Source organism: Indicator indicator, chromosome 12 (genome assembly GCF_027791375.1).
Source record: "Indicator indicator isolate 239-I01 chromosome 12, UM_Iind_1.1, whole genome shotgun sequence".
Lineage (NCBI taxonomy): Eukaryota > Metazoa > Chordata > Aves > Piciformes > Indicatoridae > Indicator > Indicator indicator.
Window position 1 is genome coordinate 19,870,558 of NC_072021.1, and position 21,285 is coordinate 19,891,842.

The window sequence follows — 21,285 nt, forward strand, 5'->3', positions numbered from 1 at the left end:
TTGGTTGCCCTGAGTATGAGCTGGATTTCTGCCTGGCTCCATTAAGGATGTGATACAGATCCGATATGGACAGCATGGTGGCAGCTAATGTGCATGTTGAGACTTTCTTGTCTGTATTGTGTTCAGAGGCAACCACCCACCCCCTCAGAAATCAAAACAGGAGCCAAACCCAGAAAACTAGTGCAACAATGGAAAGTTTAAATAGTCAGAAAAAAAACAAGCAGTGTGCACGTTTTGAAAGTTTTCTCAAAGGAGGACAGAGCTATTAACAACAACTTTAACCTGAAGAAAAAAGCCTTCTGCTCTCCATTCCCAAGAAGCCCAAAATAACACTCACAAGGGGAATCACTGGGCTGCTTCTAATTGTGAAAGTTTCTGATAAGACAACAGCCTGGAGGGAAATTTGAAAGCAGATGAGAAAGAAATCAGGAAAGGCACTGGACATCAGAGCCTCAAGTGATGTGTGTGGAATATATTTGTTATGGAGATTTCTAGCCACAAGTACTAATATAAAAAACCCCAATCAAACAAACAAAAAAACCCCACAAAACCAAAACCAAAACAAAAAAAACACCAGCTTTTGCAGGAAATGATTCATAGTTTGTTCTTGCTTAAGCTCTCAGATGGAATATTAGCCTTCTCCATGTATTCATAGAGTATCACCAATAGCCAAGGTCAGGGAGGTTGTCATCAACTACTGGTTCTCTGAGACTACTGAAATAGCAACCTGTATTGCTTGTGATAAAACAGCATATGTTACTTCTACTGGAGGGAGGTCAATGGCAATAAACTTTATGGTAGACTAGAGCAGAGTATAAATTCCTAGGAAGAATAGCATCACTTGGGAGCCTTTCAGCAAACACAGGATCTTCTCCATTTTCTTGCCTAACATTTCTGCAGCCTTCAAAGTTAAGCTTTCCTGGATTGCCTGTGCTCACAAGGAAGATCCCATATGCTCACTAGATCCTGAGCATCTCTTTCAATTCCTCCAGTATAGTCTGCAAGAGCTCTCAAAAAAATAATTAAAAAGTCACTATTTGTTTTTGCTGAAGTGTTATAGGCAAGTGGCACCGAAATAAGAGGATTTTGCTAATTGCCATCACCATAGTATTATGCCCAAAACTACAACTGACTGCACTGAATTGTCTGCTAATATATACTTTAAGATACAGTTTCTCTGCTAATATACACTTTAAAAATAACAGGAAAAAAGTTACCATGTCATATTCTAAAGCTAAATAGTGTATCGAAACAGCTATGTCTGGCCATTAGTTATTTGAAGCTACAGTGTACATGATGGTTATTTTTCTTCAACTCCACCTAAACCTTTGGCATCCTTATCTTCCATGATATTCTAGACTGTAAACAGCTACTTCTGAACAGCCAAGGTGTGTCTCAGTTCAGAGCTGGGATGGGAGTAAAAGTGTCTGAATCCTGAATCCTACTACTATTCATCATGTGCTGTTGTTACTGTTATAATAGCTATCACCTGCTGTTTTTCTGGCATTCCTTTCTCCATAGGAAATGAAATGCTGTCAAGAGCTAACAGAATATCAGATTTTAGGGATATTTTTAAGAGGTCAATGAAGTCTCCAACTCCAAGGCTCTTCCACCACATTAGAATTACCCACATCCCTAGCAGTATATCACTGCTCAAACCATAGCAAGTTGGCAACAAGAAGGAACATTTAGGAGGGGACAGAGTGAATACTGATGCTATCATTTTTCAGTGTCCTGTCTTTCTGGGATGCTGGCAGGAGGCAGTCAGAAAGCCCTTATCCTCTTTTGATGACCAGCTGCTTGGGTTAGCCAGACGTCTATGATGACAACACGGGGGTCAATGTCAAAGTAGCCAGACACTGTATCTCACATTGTCCAAGCATCCCTGTAGGGCACACAGGTATCAATTCTTTGCTCATGGTATTCTTTACAACAGGTTAGGTCAGAACCTGCAGTTCAGGTACTGTTTAGGTCTGCCTGACTGTGAATGATTGTAAAGAGGGGTTTGACAGACAGTTCTTGGCTGGACTAATTTTTCTTCTAACTCTTTCTGGCTGCCAAAATAAGTGATTTCCAAAAGTGAATTCCAAATGGATAGGGATTCTCTATTCTTGCACTGTTTTATTTATCTGGTTCGCCCCTCCAGCAAAGCCAGAGGAGACAGCAGCTTGTTTTTTGCACGGATAATTCACCCCACATCCAGGACTCTCAGCTAAATAGCTTGATTCAGCATCATCAGTTAGCAGCAGTTATCTGACTTCAGTCCTGCATTAAGGACAGCACCTCTGGAGGAACAAAGCAGAGAGATTTACTGGCTGCCCTCATCTATGGAGTAGTGTGGTGACTAAAAGTGTTGCACAAGTCATTGAAAGAAATAACTTGCTATATTTCACAAGCAGCTTGCAAGGGGATTTTTAAATGATATAATTTTACAAAGCCTATAGACTAAAAGTTCTTAGGAGCAATTTTAGAGGTTCTCACTACTAACCAGTTCTCCTTTCTTACCACAGATGTAAAAGTTGGGATTTCAGTGGGACACAGGAAAGATAACACTTCAAGAAAGATAAAGGGGATACAAAACAGTAAGAAAATTAATCCAAAGACACAGTAAGAGAGAAAGAGAGAGAGAGAGGTCATAAGCACAAGCAAATAAATGAATGCAAGGTTATAACCACCCCACCTGGTGGAAAGGGCTCTTGTAATCCAACACCCAGCCTGTTGTAAAAACAGGAAATAAATACATGTCTACAGTGACTGCCTCTGAGGTAGCACCTTTCAACACCTGCTCTGATGTTAATAACATACCACTTGATGTGATGCATTATTCTGTTTATCTACATCAGTCCACTCTTACCTGTTAGCCTCTCAGGTTTTGGACAGTTGCAAGTGGCATATTGAATGACATTAAAAGCTGGTTTTGACACTGATCTTTTTGCCTCATTACTGAAGGCTTTTCTGTGTTGAAGTCATTCTCCATTTTCTCAGTGATGAACATTTGGCTTAGTGCCATGGGCCCTCTTTCAACTCCTTTCCTGCTCCAGTGATTTACAAGATTAAATAGAGGTTCATTATTCCTTTGATCTCCCTGTATGCCACATAGGCTTGCACCAGCTGAACTTAACCAGGACTACTTGTATTAGGTTCTGATTTTAATTAGTTCCTCTGTTTTGAAGCTATCTTTTGAGTTCCTCAGGCCCTAAGGTGCTCTGTGTTCCTCTAGAAAATCATAAAATGGCATAATTGCAAACTCATCACTTTGGATAGCAGTGGTGGGGGGAAGGACTCTACACATCTTTGAGTGAAGATTTTGCTGGTATCACCCAAGGGTACTCTGTGGCATAAATCTGAGAACAATGACAGTGGATAAGTGTGTATAAGACCAGAGTGTTAGGACTGATGAATTCAACATAACTAGCAATAATTCTTATTTCTTGCTTGTACAAGAAGCTAGTGTTATTTTTAGGATAAGAAAATGTATTTGAGGAAAAACACTTTACTGAGAAATAAAGGGCTAGATTCTCCTTGTAATGCTACTATCCAGGCTACAGGTAAACCTGCATCAAGATGTTATTCGTTAAAATAAAAATATTCCCATTAATTTTAGGTGCTGTAGTATGAAAGCAGGTAGAGACTGCTCTCTAAGAGATTGTGATGGTTTCTTTATGCCAGATGATCAGTACAAAATAGATTAGACCTATGGGTACACCAAAACCTGGCCACAGCTGTCATCAGGGACCATTCAAGTAAACTGATCTAACTCCAAGGGTTATGGAGACTGAATATGCAACTTCTTCCCATCATGTGTGGGAATAGTCAAAAAAAGCTTGCACTGACAAATAATATACAGGATTTTTTCTCCAGACCCCTCTTCTTCATCAATCTCTTTTCTGAAGTAGAATTAATCTAAAATATTTGGACCAAGAAATATCTAGAAATGCTAGATTTCTAGCTAAATTATTAGTCTTTTTAAAGCCACAAGACTGGTTGCTTCTTGGGCTATGTATAGTAAAATATTGAATTTATTTCCTTTTAATCAACCTCAAATGCACTGGAATAAGAAAAAAAATCTGGCTTGTTTAACTTCTGGGAGAAACCAATTACTATAATTTAAAAATAAACAAATACCTTAGGGATAAATATATCTATATTTTTTAATATGCAAGCAGATCTCAAATTTTCATGTGCACAGTCTTATGCATGAGTAACACTTCTAAAGTCTTCTATATTAATGCAAAAGTCAAAATTTGTCACTGTTGGATTCAAACCAGGGAGAGTCTTTCACAGGAAACAGTCAGCTGTTACCATTTTTCTGCAGTATCAGAGCCTAAAGTAATTTCAGCATTTGCTCTCCATGTTTCATGCCGTTAATGAACAGCTCAGCCAGGCTACCAGCTCCAACAAAGATCTGATGCCTATCATGACTCAGGTCATTCACAGTGCCCAAAGCCAAGTGAGATCCAGGATATTTGGTAATAGCTACATCTCTGACCACACTAGGGAAAAGATTCATTGAGAACAATCAATGAACTCCTCAACCATGCTCTGTTGGTGACAGCGCAGTTATGCATCCTCTGCAGGGTGCTTGTTTTCAGGCTTCTAGTCCAAACGCACACTTCGGTGGCAACCCTCTCCCTGTTAGGGGTGACTGTACACTTTCACCTCCTGATTCCAGTTTTCTTGGAGTTACTGGATATTAAAACATCCTTGAACATAGAGGAAAAATTTGGCAACCTCTGAAAAACTTTAAAGAACTTTTTACATACAATGATCCAGGCTCTAATGCTGAGATTAACTATTGCACAGTACATACACTCCTAGAAAGCAGAGCTAAAAGGGAATCGTAAGGTCACCTGCTATCAAGATATTTCACCTACCAGCCCAGAGAGTGAATCCACCCTACAGCAGAAGTCAAATCGTTTTCTCCAGCTCACAAGAGACTGAAATGGCTCTTGAGACTACCAATTACCTTCTTAATTTTCCATGGAGACACAGCAGCTATAACCAGATGCATGTATCTCAGGAACCTCATTTCGAATTCAGCTTTCCAAATCCTTGGAGAATGGAGAACATAGCACTCAAGGCAGAACTAAGTACTCTTTATGAGATTTTATATAGGGGGCTTCCTAGGGCAAGTGTAGGGAGGAGGAAGAAATGAGCTCTTAGCCCTAACCCCATTATATTCAGTTAGTGACAGGTCACTGCAAAATGTGACAGCAAAGTGACTGTGCCATGGCACAGTAAAGCTTCATCCTTCTGTCTCATCTTCCAAAAATATCATAGCTGCATCCAGTCCTACCTATACAGGTGTTAGACTGAGGATGGAGAAGAGAGTAGCTGGTGTCCACGTGAATATCCAGCTTCACCATCATTGTGTATATGCAGTCCTTGCTGGTGACCACTGTGTCTGTGCTTTTACTTTCAGAAGGCACTGATCTGTTACAAATCTCCGCAGCTATTCATGCATTTGTCACTTCCTCTCAGAAGCCTCCCAAGGAGACCATGGGAGGGACAATACAAACTGCCAAGTCTGCAAAAGGGGCAAAATGCCCATCACAGAAGCACCATAGAAAACACTTTGTCCCCAGGAAGACATCAGTCTAATGTCCTCATTCTGCAGGTACAACAGCCTGGGCACTCCAATTTCCTTCTCAACCGCAAGTTTTAGTGGGCAAACATAAATAGTCCCAGGGATATTGTAATTAGTCACTGGCATCTCTGGAATGAGAACCCTGTGCTGCAAACTGCAGGACATTGGAGACATTTGGACAGTTAAACACAGCCACTGCCATCATAATTGTAGGGTACTAGTTTTACAACCAGTGCCTCTATTGTAAGATGCCCAAATATTCTTTACAGAGCTACAGAAAAACACAGAGGTCACAAATACACTGGATTTTTGCTTATTTGCACATGGAAGTTTCTCATATGGGGAAGAGAGTTAGAAGTGGAGGTCAACCTGTGGTTCAGCCCACAGTGCAATTTCTTAGGTACAGTCTGTGCGACTACTTAGGAGTTACAGTTAGGGCTTTTATGTTCCTCCCTTGCCCCATTAACACCATCCAGTGCAGGATGTATAATGTGATGCAGTGGTTGGAAGGCTCTCTCCCCAGGGTTGACTTTTCTCAACACTTTACAGAAATCATTGCAGGTCTTTCTTTATTTCTGTAGCAGATTTCCTCTGAAAACAGCAGTCAGGATCTGCTGAGGGTTATCATCTCTGGTGGATACTGTTGAGGACTCAAGCTCAGCCTACATTTAATTCTAGGAATGCAGATTTCTGCAATCAAATTCCATGTCCTGCAGGTCTAGATTAAAATGCAAATAACTCAGATGTGAAGTTTTAAAACTTCAAGAAGTATAATTCATTTTTGATAACTTTCATGTGTTGCTTTGATGCAATATAATTGTTCATAAAAATACACAAGAAGCACATCTTCAGGGTGCAAAATGTTATCATTGTGTTTTCCTGCCTGGTTATGATTAATAGTAGGCTATGTTCCTTTGTTAAATGCTGATGGAACCAAAATGACGATTCAGCAATATAAAAGGTATTAAGTAGTACAACTAGAGTTTTGTTTTGAATACTTTAGGGCAGATGAGTTAAATCCTTTGCTGTCTTCATTTCTTGATTAAAAAAAAAAAAAAGAAAGAAAAAGAAAAAAGGTACCCATAAGGATGCTGCAAGAGATTTCTTGCTTTCTTTCAAAATTCCCTATGTGATTTCTAATGCATGCAGCAACATTTATATTCTGAATGTGTGTTATGAACTGTTAAGCAGATGCTGCTTCACTGCCAAAATTTGTATCTGTAGCAGAGTAAAGCTGCCCATATATTCTTCCCTCCTGCAATCCCATTTCACTGTGGCAGCCCTTATTGAATGCTACAGCTACTGATTTTTTTTATTTAAATGCTGTGACACCAGAGGGTCATAGAGTACAATCCTCTGCTATGAAAGAACTCATGACTATCGATCACTATTTGCCTCCATTACTACTACTTCTCCACTTGCTATAGTACTTCATATCTCTGACAGTTTGAAACTTTCTTCTGATGTATTGAATGTATCTCTTAAACAATTGACACCTACTTCTTATTATACCATTTGTCCTTTATCATGAGTGATTTCCCTATCTCCCTATAGATATTCTCTTGATCTATTTGCAGAAAGCAATAGTATCTCCACTTTCCACTGCAAGATTAACGAAGCTCAGTGTTTAAGTCTTCTGTTTGAAATAGAGTCTCTGGCTCCTGAACACACTAATACAGCTCCTTAAGGCTAAATCCATCTTTCCTGGGCTACAGAGGTTTGATCAGACTTTTCTAGATACGCTGTAACCAAAGCCCTGTCCACTCTTAGGAATTCTTCCCTATCTCTTCAAGTTGTAATTTACCTTGTCCACTGATGACCTCTGCCTTTTTACCCAGCAGTACAGCACCATGACTTATAAACCTCCACTGACTAAGAATCCTCAGTTCCAGAGTATGAGTTTATACCACAAAGTTCAGTTAATAGGTCTACACACCCCGTAACAGGCCTTTTAAACTACAGTCCTGAGTCAGTTGGAAAAACTCCTAGACTTTTTAGGTCAGCCAGTTCCTCCTTCAAAGATATTCTGATCCCAATCTATATAGGGGTAACTCACAGTGATTAGATCCAAAACTATACAGTGAGGAAGTCTACCACTGTCCTTTTCCTAGAAACTTCATCATTATCTCCCTGACAGACAGTTACTGCCTCACTTTATGTTTATTAATCTTGACCGTTTCACTTTAGCAGTGACTTCCAACACAGCACTGTATCAAATGCTTACAGAAGTCAAGACAAATGAGATTTTCTTAGTTCTCTTTGTCTAAAGAAATAAAACTAACCTGTCTCTTAAAAGAAAAATATCAATGTGGTCTGCTTGCTCTCCTCCAACTTATAATGTGGGGGGTTGATACTGGCACGAAGACGGATGGTTTTGAATAACAACAGCAGATTTAGACCTAACCCAAAACTAGATATTTATTTGATTATGCATGGAACTGTCCTCCCTACTCTCAGCCTTTGATTAAACAAATCCTAGGCATCTTCCACTTCTTTGTCACACTACCAGTTCTCTTAATCTCACAACGTGTGGTCTTCCATAGCTTGTATTATGATTTAACTTCTTTTTTTACTTCTACTAATACAGAGTGACTCAATTCACATTTACTTAACTGCAGACACAGACTTAAAGGTAGCAGGTGATGCCATAACTATATGCTGGCAGAGTATACTAGAAAGACCTGGAATTGGTGTTGTTCTTTCTGAAATAATTGTCTCTGCCATCTGATGGTGCATTTCACCCAATAAAAATAGAAGGGGGAAAAAAAAATCCTCAGAAGGATTTTTGCCCCTCTTACCTTCAGTTCTGATGTCTTGTCCCTGTCTGAGACAGAGAAGAGGCATTTAATCTGAGGAGCTTTTTTATACAGCCTTCCCTGTCACAAAAATTAGATGTACTGCAACTTCCACTCCCTGGGGCTGCACTTCGCATCCACCTAGAAACAAGTTTGTGCAAGATGTAGCTATGAAGTTCTGTGTTGGATCCTGTTGGACAAGGATCCATTTTGGTTGTCATTAAGCTTCCACACAGAGCACAAGACATAGGTGCTAACTTCAGATTCTTGACAGTAAAAGGACCTGGGTAGTAGTGGAACAGGGTCCACTTCAGTGCTGTCACTGGTGAATCCATAGAATTCCCAAAGCTGAATCACTCTCGTAAGTGTGAGGTAGCAAGAGGCAGGCTGTTCCTCAAAACTGAAATGCATCCCTCTTTGGGGCAGACTACAAAAGTCTTTCAGCAACAACTAGCAGGACAGCACATCCCTTGAGATGTGGAACAAGAGTATTAAGCCATCAGAAATTTTCCAGGTACTAGCTGGGAGAAGGCAATGATTTTCTGTTTGAACTGGCCCCAGGGGCAGTAAGAAAATGCTCTAGAGTATGTGTGGATTACATACGGAGTGGAAGAGCATGTGGTCCTATACTGAGCCATCGCCAGAAGCTCAATGACCTTTAAGAGGTCCATGATAGCCATTCCTTTTTTTTTTTTTCCAGAGAAGAAGCATACAAAGAAATAAATTAAAAGTCTTCTACACATCCTCTTGTTTTGGAGAGAGGCCAGTGATGAAACATTAATTAAATAGTGTAACAATCCTCTTATTACATCACTGCGTGGTACAGCGAGCATTTACACTTCACAGTGAACAGAAGTTCCTTAGGTCAGATAATGACAGCCCTATACTATCAGACTAACCGGGGGAACAGACGTGTTGCAATAACTGAAATTCTGTTTAGATATTAGGGAAGTAAAAATATTCAGTGTCATAGCAGCCATACTGGAACAGTTGCCCTGTGGACCTGTGAAAGGTCCATCTTTGGAGATTCCCTAACCCAACTGTACAAGGCCCTGAACACCCTGTTCTAACTTCAAAGTAACATTGAAGTAGGACTTTCTTTTAGTATAATGACTTCCACAGGACTCTTCCAGCCTGAGCTAGTCTACAAATCTAAGACAGTAAAGTCATGTTTAAGTTAAAACACTGGATATTGACTTACTTTCTAGGAGGGATGTGGGATTTCAAGAGAAAAATCAACATCTTTACAGAGGTGCATAATTAGATATGTATACATATATAAATATATATAAGCATATGTGCATCTACCACTCACTGCTCCAAACTTTTTCACAAGATCTGAAGTGACATTCTTGTCCTTTACACTGCTCAATGGAAGATATATTTTTGAAGCCAGATAAAAGCATAGAGTCTATTAATTAGAACTTAATTATAGTTCAGGTAAACACAAACTAGACATAGGCAGCCATTCACACCTCCATTCTTCTGAAAGGATCAGACAGAAGATGATCATCTGAGGAAGGCCACAATCCTACTGATTTTGAGCAGCAGCTTCCACTGCAAATAGGTTCATTCAGAAAGAGTAGGGCTATTTGCTGAATAGCTCTACTGTTTGCACAGCTAAGTGACAGGAGGACTGCCAGAAGAGGTTAATGTAAGACCTAGCAATAGATAGAAGTTAAAAATGGATGTTTGAGGATTATGAGTTTGTGTCTAACAACCAGAAAAGGTGTTACCCCCCTACATTATCACAGGCTTAGATATAATCATACTGCAGTCAAAATAATCTGCCTACAGACAACACAGTTGAAACTGATATTCTGTGCAGGCAGCTAAAATCCCAGAAGGAAAAAACTCAGAGTGAGTAGCAAAGCTGTCAAACATTGGCCACTTCTGCTCATAATCAAATTGCAGAAGAGTCTCTGGCCTCCCACTGCAGTTCTTGGGTCAGTCAAAGATATTCCCAGTCCATTTTTGATTGGCAGGTTTTCTCTGCCAACAGCTAAGTCTTGGAGCACTAGAAGAGAGAGACAGCACACATGTATATCTGACAGATTAAGTCCTTCAGCTGGATAGAAAGATATATCAGAATTCAGAGAAAGCAAAGACATCACCAGACAGGTTTTTCTTCTGATCTTTCACCAGCATTTCAGAAATGATGTTTCTTCTTGGGACTTTTTCTTTGGTTGATTGGTTGATTGGTTTTGTTTTGTTTTGTTTTCTTATATATGCATGTGTAAGAATTTCTTCAGTGGTAATTACCACTGTGCTTGGATGTCCCACAGCAATCACAGATCAGATAAATGGACATTAAAACTCAACAAACATGGATTGGTTAGGAAAAAAAGTAATCTCTAAGACTTATTGCATTTCTCTATCCACTACACTAAACTCCACTGTCATTTTAATTTGCTGCCATATCTAAAGAAAGTTCATGACTGATTTGCTGTTGACTGTCAACAGATAACTCTTTTCAGCCCCACAGTTTCTAATATACTTCTCCATCACTGGAAAGGTGTAATGAACCCAAACATAACACTAGAAATTTGCAGTTATATAATTTCATTTCACAGATGTACAGCAGAAAAGTGTGCCTCTTTACCTGGAATTTCATCAGTCTCCCTCTCAGTGTGTTTGAATCGATCTCCTTCCACGTGGACATTTGGGCACAGGACATCTGAAAAGCAAAAGAACCAGTACACAATTATCACAAGTAAGATCACCATTTGGAAGCTGTAGAACTAAGAAAGGGTTTGTCCAACGCACAAACATTGTCCCACAGCAATAAATCTGTTCTAAATTTCTGCATGTCCTAAATTCCCATCCTCTATCCCATCCCCTAACCACATGCTAGGCAAGAGATCCAGTAGACTTAGTCTAGTTTTGAGACACCTTTTGCTAACTGTCAGTCAAAAAAGAGTAGGTGACCCCTTCCCTCAGTTAGGACATCGCTCTGGGTTTTTCTCTTTCATCAGTCTGTCAATTTGCATAAAAGTCACAGAAACTTAAGAAAATAGAGAATATGATTCCCCTCTCAGATTGGATGGGAGGGGAGATCTGAAAGCCAGGCTGACACTAGGGTGCTGCTCAAAGTTTTCAGAAAGGTCAAGTCCTACACAGAAAAACCTCAAACCTGACATGCTAAGACAGGAAAGGGAATTCAGAGCACGCAATGATGAAGGTCTCATTACAGGCCAATGACAATGACAAAAAGTGAAGCCCACTCTCCTGTATCTCACTGTATTACATATGATTCTCCTGATAATACTTCTTCAGGACATGACAACTTATGTATCTGCTTCTTGAGTTTATTCCAGTAGAAAGCAGAGTTAACTATGACTTAAAAGTTGAAGAATATCCACCCCTGCTCACAGGTTTCAAAACAGTCATGAAAATACCCAGCCTTTGTCATTCATTTCTCATGCTCCCAATTAGTGTCAGCACAAGCACAGGTAAATGCTTTTCTGCAGTGAACTGTCTATTCATCCACTTCTTTTCTGCCATATCTTTGAAGTAACATTTATTTATGCTTTGTTTTCCCAGATCAATAGGTAATTGCAGACTTGTAAACAATGGGGACAGGTAGCTCAAGGATTCAGTTTAATGAGAATATAAAAATGAGTCTCTGACATTTTACCACTTGCACAGCTCCACATTTATGTCCTTTCTCTGATTTAAAGAACAACCAGGTGAGAACAGCCAAGTCCCATTGCTTCACTTGCCCAGCTGCACACATGATGATACATATATCCTCTGCAGTTGCAAGACTCATCTTGATCCATATGGTTTTTAGCATCATCTCCACCTGATGTCTAGTACATTATTCCTTCAGCATCATTAACTATTGTGCTTGTAAAAGAGCAGAGAGGGGTGGGGAGCCAGGAGCAGAAGGCAAGGCAACATGCTCACTAATGGAGGACAATCTCACAGGGTTCTCTGAACAATTTCTACAGCAGGTCTACCTTGAATTCTTCATGAAGCTACACCCAAAACCATGAGGAAAAAAACTACTTTCTGAGGACACTGTCAGCCTATATCTCTCCTGCTTCCTGACTCTCAATAAAAGATCCAATAAATGTTTTGTTAAGTCTAGCAATGAAAGCAGATAATTTTTCCTGCTTTATTACACTAATGAATTTACTTTCCAGATTATCAACTGCAGCTGAGGCACTCTCAGCTCAGTGAAAAGGAAAGGGGACTGTAAAAGCCATTGCCAGAAGCCCCAGCAGACAATGCAGCAATGAGAAGCAAACACATTCATCCACACCTTTGCTGCAGCAGTGGAGGAGACAAGAGACTGATTACTCATGCAGGTGTGTCTTAGCCAGGGCATTTCAGATTTTCTTTGGACCATCTTTAGGGGTTCTGTTTCAATATATAAAATTCAGGCTAGTTACATTTTCGGGGTTTGTTTCTTTTCACCATATCAGGAGCCAATGCTGACTGATGCATAGGGTCACCATGTAAATTTTAGCCCAAGTTCTCTTCTGCTGCCTGATGCATGCTGGTTTGAAAGCCAAGACATTTCTCTTAAACCTGCTTATGTCTTAACATTAGACATGTGAAACCATGTGGGAGTTTCCCCTCCCTCAGAGGTCTGTACAACTTCCCAACACAATAGGAAGGTTTCTCCTCTGCTAAGGAAACTTCAGAAGCTGAAAATCATAGAATTACAGAATCATTTTGGTTGGAAAAGAGCTGTAAGATCATAGAGTCTCACAGAGTCCAACCATTATCTAATTGTGCCAAATCTGGTGATAAACCACCTCCGTCAGCACCATATCTAAATGTTTTAAACCATTAAGACTTAGAAGATCCAAAGTTAGGCCACCTCTATTCTCCTTCAGAACTAAGCTATACAGACAAAAGATTTGTTTACATGTGTCAGGCACCCAATGTAGATGTGATAATAATCCTTTAAATTTTAGCTTTGCTAACAATGAATGTTCTTATGATTACAGACACTGTAGTGCAGTTAACAGCACTACCGAGTCCCAGTCTTGGAACTGGAAGATGTATGGCTATGCATTAAAATAACGAACATAAGAAATCAAAATCAGCAAGATTTCCCCAAATATAAGAATAAACAAATGGAAAGTATGACTAAAACCACAAAAATGTCACTCATATGTGCAGGACTCAAGAGATACATAGGGAAGAATACAGCACAGCAGTGTACTTCTTCATGCAACAGGAAGGTAATGTCTGACTTACAGATATATAAATTATCACTCCAATCTTTAATGACGTCACACATCCTCTACCAATTAGAAAGAACCATGGCTTCCTAGCCGGGAACTATAAGCTAGAGAAATGTTCCTGGATTTAGTTCTTGTTTTGGAAGGACAACTTTACAGCAAACTCTTGCACTTGGACCTGATGCAGAACTGTATCGCCACAAAAAAATAGAAATACCAATGTTAATATTAGTCTCTTCTTCCAGCTCTGTTGAATATCATATTACCTCTTAAAGAACTGTAGCCTCACTATGGCCTTTACTTTACAAATGTCCTGTGCTCTTTTCTGCTTCTTGCATATAAAGCACAAGCATAAATTGTTCACAAGGGGGGAAAAATAATTGCAATGCTCACTTTCCAGCTACAGAATAATTCACAGAGGCACAAAAGATTTTAGTGCTTTACCATCCACGATAGCAGCACATCTACTTGTGTTCAAAGGATGATGCACCAGGCTGACAGCACATTAATAGATCCCAACCAGCAAGCAGGTTTCATTGCTACATTTGGAAGTGCATTTGTAGGAAAGGAAAGACAATTGCTGTTCCTCTCCTGTTGAGCCTTTCTGTGAGATACCTGATATGGGTGAACATTCTAACATCAAAGAAGAATGTTTCTGGCTATTCTTTCTGCTATTGCCAAACAAATCTTTGAGCAAACACACACAGTTCTTAAAGGATTTGCATCAGTGAGCATCCACCACAAACAGCAGAAAGAGTAATAAAATCTGTAGGTATTTCTCTGCTAATTTGTAAACACTTACAGATTTTTAAAAAAGAGAAAATACAACTGACTGACCTGAGCTTTCAGCCTCTAGTCCTTGTTACATCCTCTCTGGCCATGTCATTCAAATCTATATGAACCTGCAGCTGCTTTTAAATACATGCTCTTTAAAACTAATTCCTTGTCCTTGACTTTATGTGATAGTCTCTCAATCCTTTTCTTTATCCACTATTTTTTTTCAGAAAAGATTTTGCATTTATGGTCATGTCGTTCATAGAAATTTTTGATAGCACCAGAACTGCTATATATCCCCTCTAAAGCTGCTCTAGAGATGATGACTTTCCACTGACACCTGCTACATGAGATCAGTCAGCTCTTAATCCATTGTAGCATGTGACTTTTTAATGTAAATGACATTCAATATTCAACAACAATGACTAAGAACAAATATATTATATCCAGGGAGTTACCATATCGACCAAACTGTAACTTTTCACAGAAAGAAATTAGTTTTGTTAGAGATGACCTCTTTCTCATAAAATTATAATTCTTGAATAGGGATACATAATAATTGTCATTCTGTAATACTTTATTGACTGGCTTCAACATAAGTGATTTTGTGTGTGTGTGGGTGGGTGAGAACAGGCAAACTCATCTATAGCCATATATATGAATCATTTTTTCATTTTTTTAATAGTGATACATTATCATAATTTCAAAGTTCCATAATTAGTGTTGTACTAGGAAGCTATATGTGCATATGTTGCAGACAACACCAAATGCGGTGTGGTTCACAAACTGAGAGAAGGAATGCAATACAGAGGGACCCAGGCAAGCTCAAGGATTGGGCACATATCAATCTCAGGAGGCCAAGTGCAAGGTCCTGCACCTGAGCTGGGGAAACCCCTGGTATCAATATAAACTGGAGAATAAAGAGATTGAGAGCAGACATACAGAGAAAGACAGACAGAAAGAAAGAGAAAGAAACAAAGAAAAAGAAAGAAAGAAAGAAAGAAAGAAAGAAAGAAAGAAAGAAAGAAAGAAAGAAAGAAAGAAAGAAAGAAAGAAAGAAAGAAAGAAAGAAAGAAAGAAAGAAAGAAAGAAAGAAAGAAAGAAAGAAAGAAAGAAAGAAAGAAAGAAAGAAAGAAAGAAAGAAAGAGAGAAAGAGAAAGAAAGAAAGAAAGAAAGAAAGAAAGAAAGAAAGAAAGAAAGAAAGAAAGAAAGAAAGAAAGAAAGAAAGAAAGAAAGAAAGAAAGAAAGAAAGAAAGAAAAGAAAGAAAGAAAGAAAGAAAGAAAGAAAGAAAGAAGAGAAAGAGAAGAAAGAAAGAAGAGAAAGAAAGAGAAAGAAAGAAGAAAGAAAGAAAGAAAGAAAGAAAGAAAAGAAAGAAAGAAAGAAAGAAAGAAAGAAAGAAAGAAAGAAAGAAAGAAAGAAAGAAAGAAAGAAAGAAAGAAAGAAAGAAAGAAAGAAAGAAAGAAAGAAAGAAAGAAAGAAAGAAAGAAAGAAAGAAAGAAAGAAAGAAAGAAAGAAAGAAAGAAAGAAAGAAAGAAAGAAAGAAAGAAAGAAAGAAAGAAAGAAAGAAAGAAAGAAAGAAAGAAAGAAAGAAAGAAAGAAAGAAAAGGCAAAGGGAAAAGAGGTAGTTTGACAGAAAGATTCATTGAAGGTCTATAAGCATGCAAACAGATAAATGATTTTGCACTGTAGTGGGCTATTAAATCTGCCAGCCGCTCTATTGAAACTGAAGCAAGACAGATTGAAATCGTAAGGCGCTTTTTCTTTTCTGACATTTCCTTTTTCCACACATGGACTGGTTTATATGAGGAGGACACAAGGCTCTTCCTCTGCTGAGAACTCCAGATCCAGCCTGTGCATACATCTGCCTCAGGGCTGAACAGTAACTCTGCCAGACCCAAAGGGCTGGTAATGCATGGGGTATCTTCACAGCCTGCATTGCTGCAGGAGCTCACACTGATGATTTGTGATGTTTCACCCTCACCCCACAAGTTTATGAATCTCCATTTCTATTTGTAATGTGGGAAAAGTGTAATTACTGGAAGAACTACCTTATCCATCAGTCTGCTCTGAGTAGCTGTTTCCTAAAACACCTTTTTTGAAGGCAATCCCTTCACTTCTAAAGTTTGGTAAAAGTCACGTCATGTCTGTTATAACAGTCACTAGCCAGGAACAGGGTAATCCTACTGCCTCTTAGGATTTTCTGATAAAATACCTTCCCTGTAAAGTGCTAAAATGCAAAAGCCAGTTGCCAGTGCTCCATCCTTTTGTCCTTAGGATTCTACTGAAATAGTTTCTTTATTTTCATTTCTATTCTTTAAAAAATAAATAAGCCCTCAGCTGCCAAGGGCTTCTCCAGGGACTTGTGTATAATGAATGCTGAACACGTGCAGCTGTCAAGTTACACAAGAATAAAGTAGGGAGGTGAGAATAAAAACACAGGAAGGTTAAAGCAAACTTTTTTTTTTTTTACCATGTTTCATTTTCCCAAACTGAGTATTTTATGATTCTGGAATCTCTGCAGCACCCAGTGCACTGCCAGACATTCAGCTACTCTGCATCTCCATCATTATTGCATTCCTGCAATAAAAGCATGATATTCCCAACATGATGTGACTTTTACCAAACTTTAGAAGTGAAGGGGTTGCCTTCAAAAAAGGTGTTTTAGCTACTCAGAGTAGCTACTCAGAGTAGACTCATGGAGAAGGTAGTTCTTCCAGTAATTATGCTTTTCCCACAGTACAAATAGAAATGGAGATTCATAACATAAGTTTTCTCAACCCCTGACAGTAATCTTTAGCACACCATAAATTCTATCCATAGATAAGGAAACAATCTCACAAATACAGCCCTCTTTAAAAGCTGTATCTCAAAATATTAGACCAGACTTCAAATTATTTGCAAGGAATAACTCTTCTTTAGACATTCCTGAGGATGAACTCTGAATCCTGTGTGCTTTTCAGAGCTAAACAATAAGAATCTCACAAGAAAAAAGAGATTTGGAAAATCTGTCAGGGACGGCTCTCATTTTTTTCTGTAGCTAATGTTACAAATATTTTCTACATTGAAACAAATTTTCCCATTGAAGTCTACATTTAAAGGGGAAGGGCCTAGCAAGAAATTTTTCTTCAAGTTATGAAGATTTCATAAAAGCAGTTTCTCAGAGGAGCTTATCTTTTTTTTGTTTTATGAAACACTGTACATGGACCATTGTCAAGACTTAGCACTTAGGGTTGGTTTTTTTCCTAACTCTTTTAAAAATACTTCTTATTTTAAAAGGATACATCCATGTGTCCATATTGACTAAATACTTCTTTCAAATGTTCATTGCCAGAAATTCTTCCACAGCAGATGAACCACTTGTCCTTGAAAACAAATTCATATGGAAAATAATGGCATATTTTTCAACTACAGTAGTGGTATTGACAGTGTAATTATACTGCAGTTGCTTCTGTACCAACATTATAATTTGTAGCAAGGTGTATGTAAAACACAGCATCACAGCAATCACGATTCCACCTTGCAGTTTAATGCCTTATGCAGTTTTCCTTTCTGAAATCACACTGCATCCTCACACCAAGAAGTTTCAAGTCCATCGGTTCCAGGAATATCACTCATTCGTGGCTGCTGCAATTAAGGTAGATTCTGCCTTTCCCCCTTCAGATAATGCCTACATTGATTCTGGATGAGGTTCCATATTTCCACACCAAGGCACTCTGTCACCATCAATGGTGGGCCTCATAAATGTTCATGATGAAATGGAAAGGAAGTTACAAACCCTCCCCATAACAGAGCTTACAGACTGAGAAAACAACAGCTCTGCCCTATCCTATTCCTCATATCCCAGGGCTGTCACATTTTTCCACCAAAACATTACTCTAAAAATGTACCAACACTGAGCTGAATTGCTCTTCAAACTCCTTTGGCTACTGAGTATGTCCCAAGTGACTGCAGTGGGAGTGCAGATAGATGCATTCGGAGGGCTCCCTCTGAATGTGTGGTTCTGTAAGCAATCACATATTTAGTGCCTGGCAGTAGACATTATATTCCACATGCAGGGAACACAAAACTACCAGGTTTTATACCCCAGAGGGCATTCATGCAACACACATTTAAGGTTCCAGGCAAGAGGACACCCTTCTTTGGCTCCTTCTACAGGAAAGGAGAAGCAAGGCTTCTTCAAAGAGCAATTCATAGTAGGAACCCAATTTAGGTGACCAGATTTACCCTTTAAAAGGCTACTCTTTTCCTCTTGGTTACGTGGGGAATGTAAGGACACATGGTTCCTAATTCAGACATCTATTAAAGGCACCACAGTCACATCCATCCAGTTCAAACAAGCTTGGTTGCATGAATCCCTGGGCACTGAGGCCAAGTCCATGTCTATGCTACCAAATAGTCTTAGCCTCCAAAACAAGGTGTCTGCTGACCATGAACACTTCCTGGCATGCTATATGTGCCCTTGTGGCCCCTAAAAATGTTCTGACAGTGTTAGCTTGCTTAGGCCAAAATGTGCCAGACCCCAGTGCAGATGAGTACATTACATTGTCCAGGAATGCTTCTGACCACATTTATGGTTCCTAGTTTAGCTACAGCCCATAAATATCACCCTTTGCTAGGAGCTCTGTAATAAAGATCAAAAGGAGCCTCTTGGGCAAAAATACTAAATTCATTTTATGGTCACAGGTTACCAATTTTTAAATGCATTCCATTCAAACAAGACAGTGGGAAAGGGTCTGACTGCACAGCCAAAAAGTGTTGTACCTTATTTAAGTAGGGACAGGGGAAATGCAGGGAGTTCTGGTAGTTGCAAAACATTTGAAGTCCTTCTAAAGGTGAAAAAAAAAAAAAAAAAAAGTTAAAAATCTTTTCATATACTATGCTTCCTGGCCTATCTTACCTTACCTAGGAACTGTTCACACAAATACAGGGAAGATGCCCAGTTTGGCAGCCCTATCTTCAGGTTGATCCCATACTTTAACCCTTATCCCACCTTCAGATGTCTTTTATAATTCCTTAGAGAAGCTCCTGAATCACAGTGTGAGTCCTTAGGATTCAGTGATAGCCTCACCCCCTCTAATGCACCCACACAAATATCAGCAACTGACTGGACAACAGCAGCAGACTTATATTGTCAAGAGGACTGATGTAATTAGCGCCATTTAAGTGAGCAGCATACAAAATTAATTTGCACATGCTCCCACAGGGAATAAATGTCACTATGGGAACTATGAATATAGCATCAAGCCTCAGCACTTCCAAGATAATTTGCTTGTGTCTGCCCCTAAACAAACAGACAGACTTTGTGCCAAGGAGCTTGTCAGCAAACAGCACAAGGTTTTGAGGAAAGCAATTAGCAGCCGCAGTGCTTCCCATTCAGGCTGCAAGCTGATTGCTGCTCTGGGGCACAAGTCCATCCCTCTCTCTGGTTCTTCCATCTTGAGAAAGAGGAGAAGCTTTGCAGTGCAACGTGCGCTTGATCCCAGTGAACCAAAGGGTTTCTCCCGAGTGGCCAGTCACCCCCTTAACAAAAAAAACTGCCATGAAAATATCTTCAGACTGATGACCTACAACATATTCAACAGGACAACAGTATGGAGTTGAGTTCACACCCTACAGAAGCCAGCAGCCATAATAACAAGGCCTTCCCCAGTGGCTCCTCTATGGGCATAAATGAACCATGTCACCCCTAACCCAGCGACTGGGCTTCCTGGGACGGTTTTAGCTGCATTTGCTGCCTGTACTTCATAGGCTGGAGAGTGGAGGGTGTTGCAAGAATGGGAAAGTTTCCTGCTTGCCCTTACATCTCTGACAAGGAACAAAGATTACAGTTGTACTACTCACCTGACTGTGGGAACACAAAGCTGCACCACCTACCAAACTGAAGATCCAAAAAGTGCATAAATAGACCAGCACATAATGCTTCTGTAAGGGTGTAGTTTGTGGATGGCAACAGAAGGCAGTCCAGGGAGACTGGCTAATCTGATGACCATCTCATGGATGTAGAACTGCCAATCATCCAAGAAATCTGTTGTTCTTTCTCTCCCTCTCACTCACTCTTTTCTATTCCTGGATCTTGCACTATTGGATATGGATCAAGAAAAGCTGAGCTGAATCATCTGTGCTTTATACGCCTTTAAAAGCTTGTAAGTATCATTACTACTTGTGCAAGTGTTGATTGTGGAAACAGGATGAAAAATATCTCCACTAACAGAAATTATTCTCTCTTACCCTTTTTCCTACACTACTAAACAAGTTAGATGGAAGCAAAAATTTGCCAGTAGCAAATTTCACAACGGGGAGATGGTAGCAACAGTAGCAAATAAATGCTAAATATCCAATAGCAATGGTTGTTTTTAGAATGGAGCTGAATGATATAAAATGCTGATGATCTAAGAGAGAAGGTGGTTTTGTTTCATTTGGCTTTTACAGTAGCAATTCTGTGATAGTCCTATAATTGAAACAACTGAGATTAAAAATAAACTCAGTGCGACGCTTCGGTAAATTGGCTCTCACTGAATAGGAATATTGCAATATTTCTGCTATAAAACCCCATCAATCTCACTTGCACTCAGCATTCATGAAAGACATTTCCTAAATGAGACCAACAGAGCAGTACAGCTACAGATCTGCCGAAGCCACCAGTTCCCACTGCCAGATGGAGGTACAAGCCAGTCTGTCCATTATCTTCCCATGTGCCACAACACAGTGACAAGAGAATAGATTCTCCTCATCTGTGCACTGTCAAAATGGTGAGGTGTTGAGCTAGAATTTGTAATTGATTTGTAAAAGCAAATCCTGTGAAAACTGAAAATATTCTTTTATTTGTTAAATTGCTCTGAAAACCATGGCTTCACTAAAATAGTAATAAGAAACCCAGGTATGGTGCTCTGTTACTTCATAAGTAGTTCCAAAAGTGAATTAATTTGAAGC

The 21,285-nt window shown here is 39.3% G+C and overlaps 1 protein-coding gene across 1 annotated transcript in view; it reads right to left on the reverse strand.

Annotated features, from left to right (window-relative positions):
• The window catches only part of COL22A1 (collagen type XXII alpha 1 chain), a 186,369-nt gene that overhangs the window by 137,729 nt on the left and 27,355 nt on the right, over positions 1–21,285 (reverse strand). Inside the window, exon 3 of the mRNA XM_054385294.1 lies at positions 10,985–11,059. Coding sequence (XP_054241269.1) covers positions 10,985–11,059 — 75 coding nt within the window. The remainder of the gene's footprint in view (positions 1–10,984; positions 11,060–21,285) is intronic.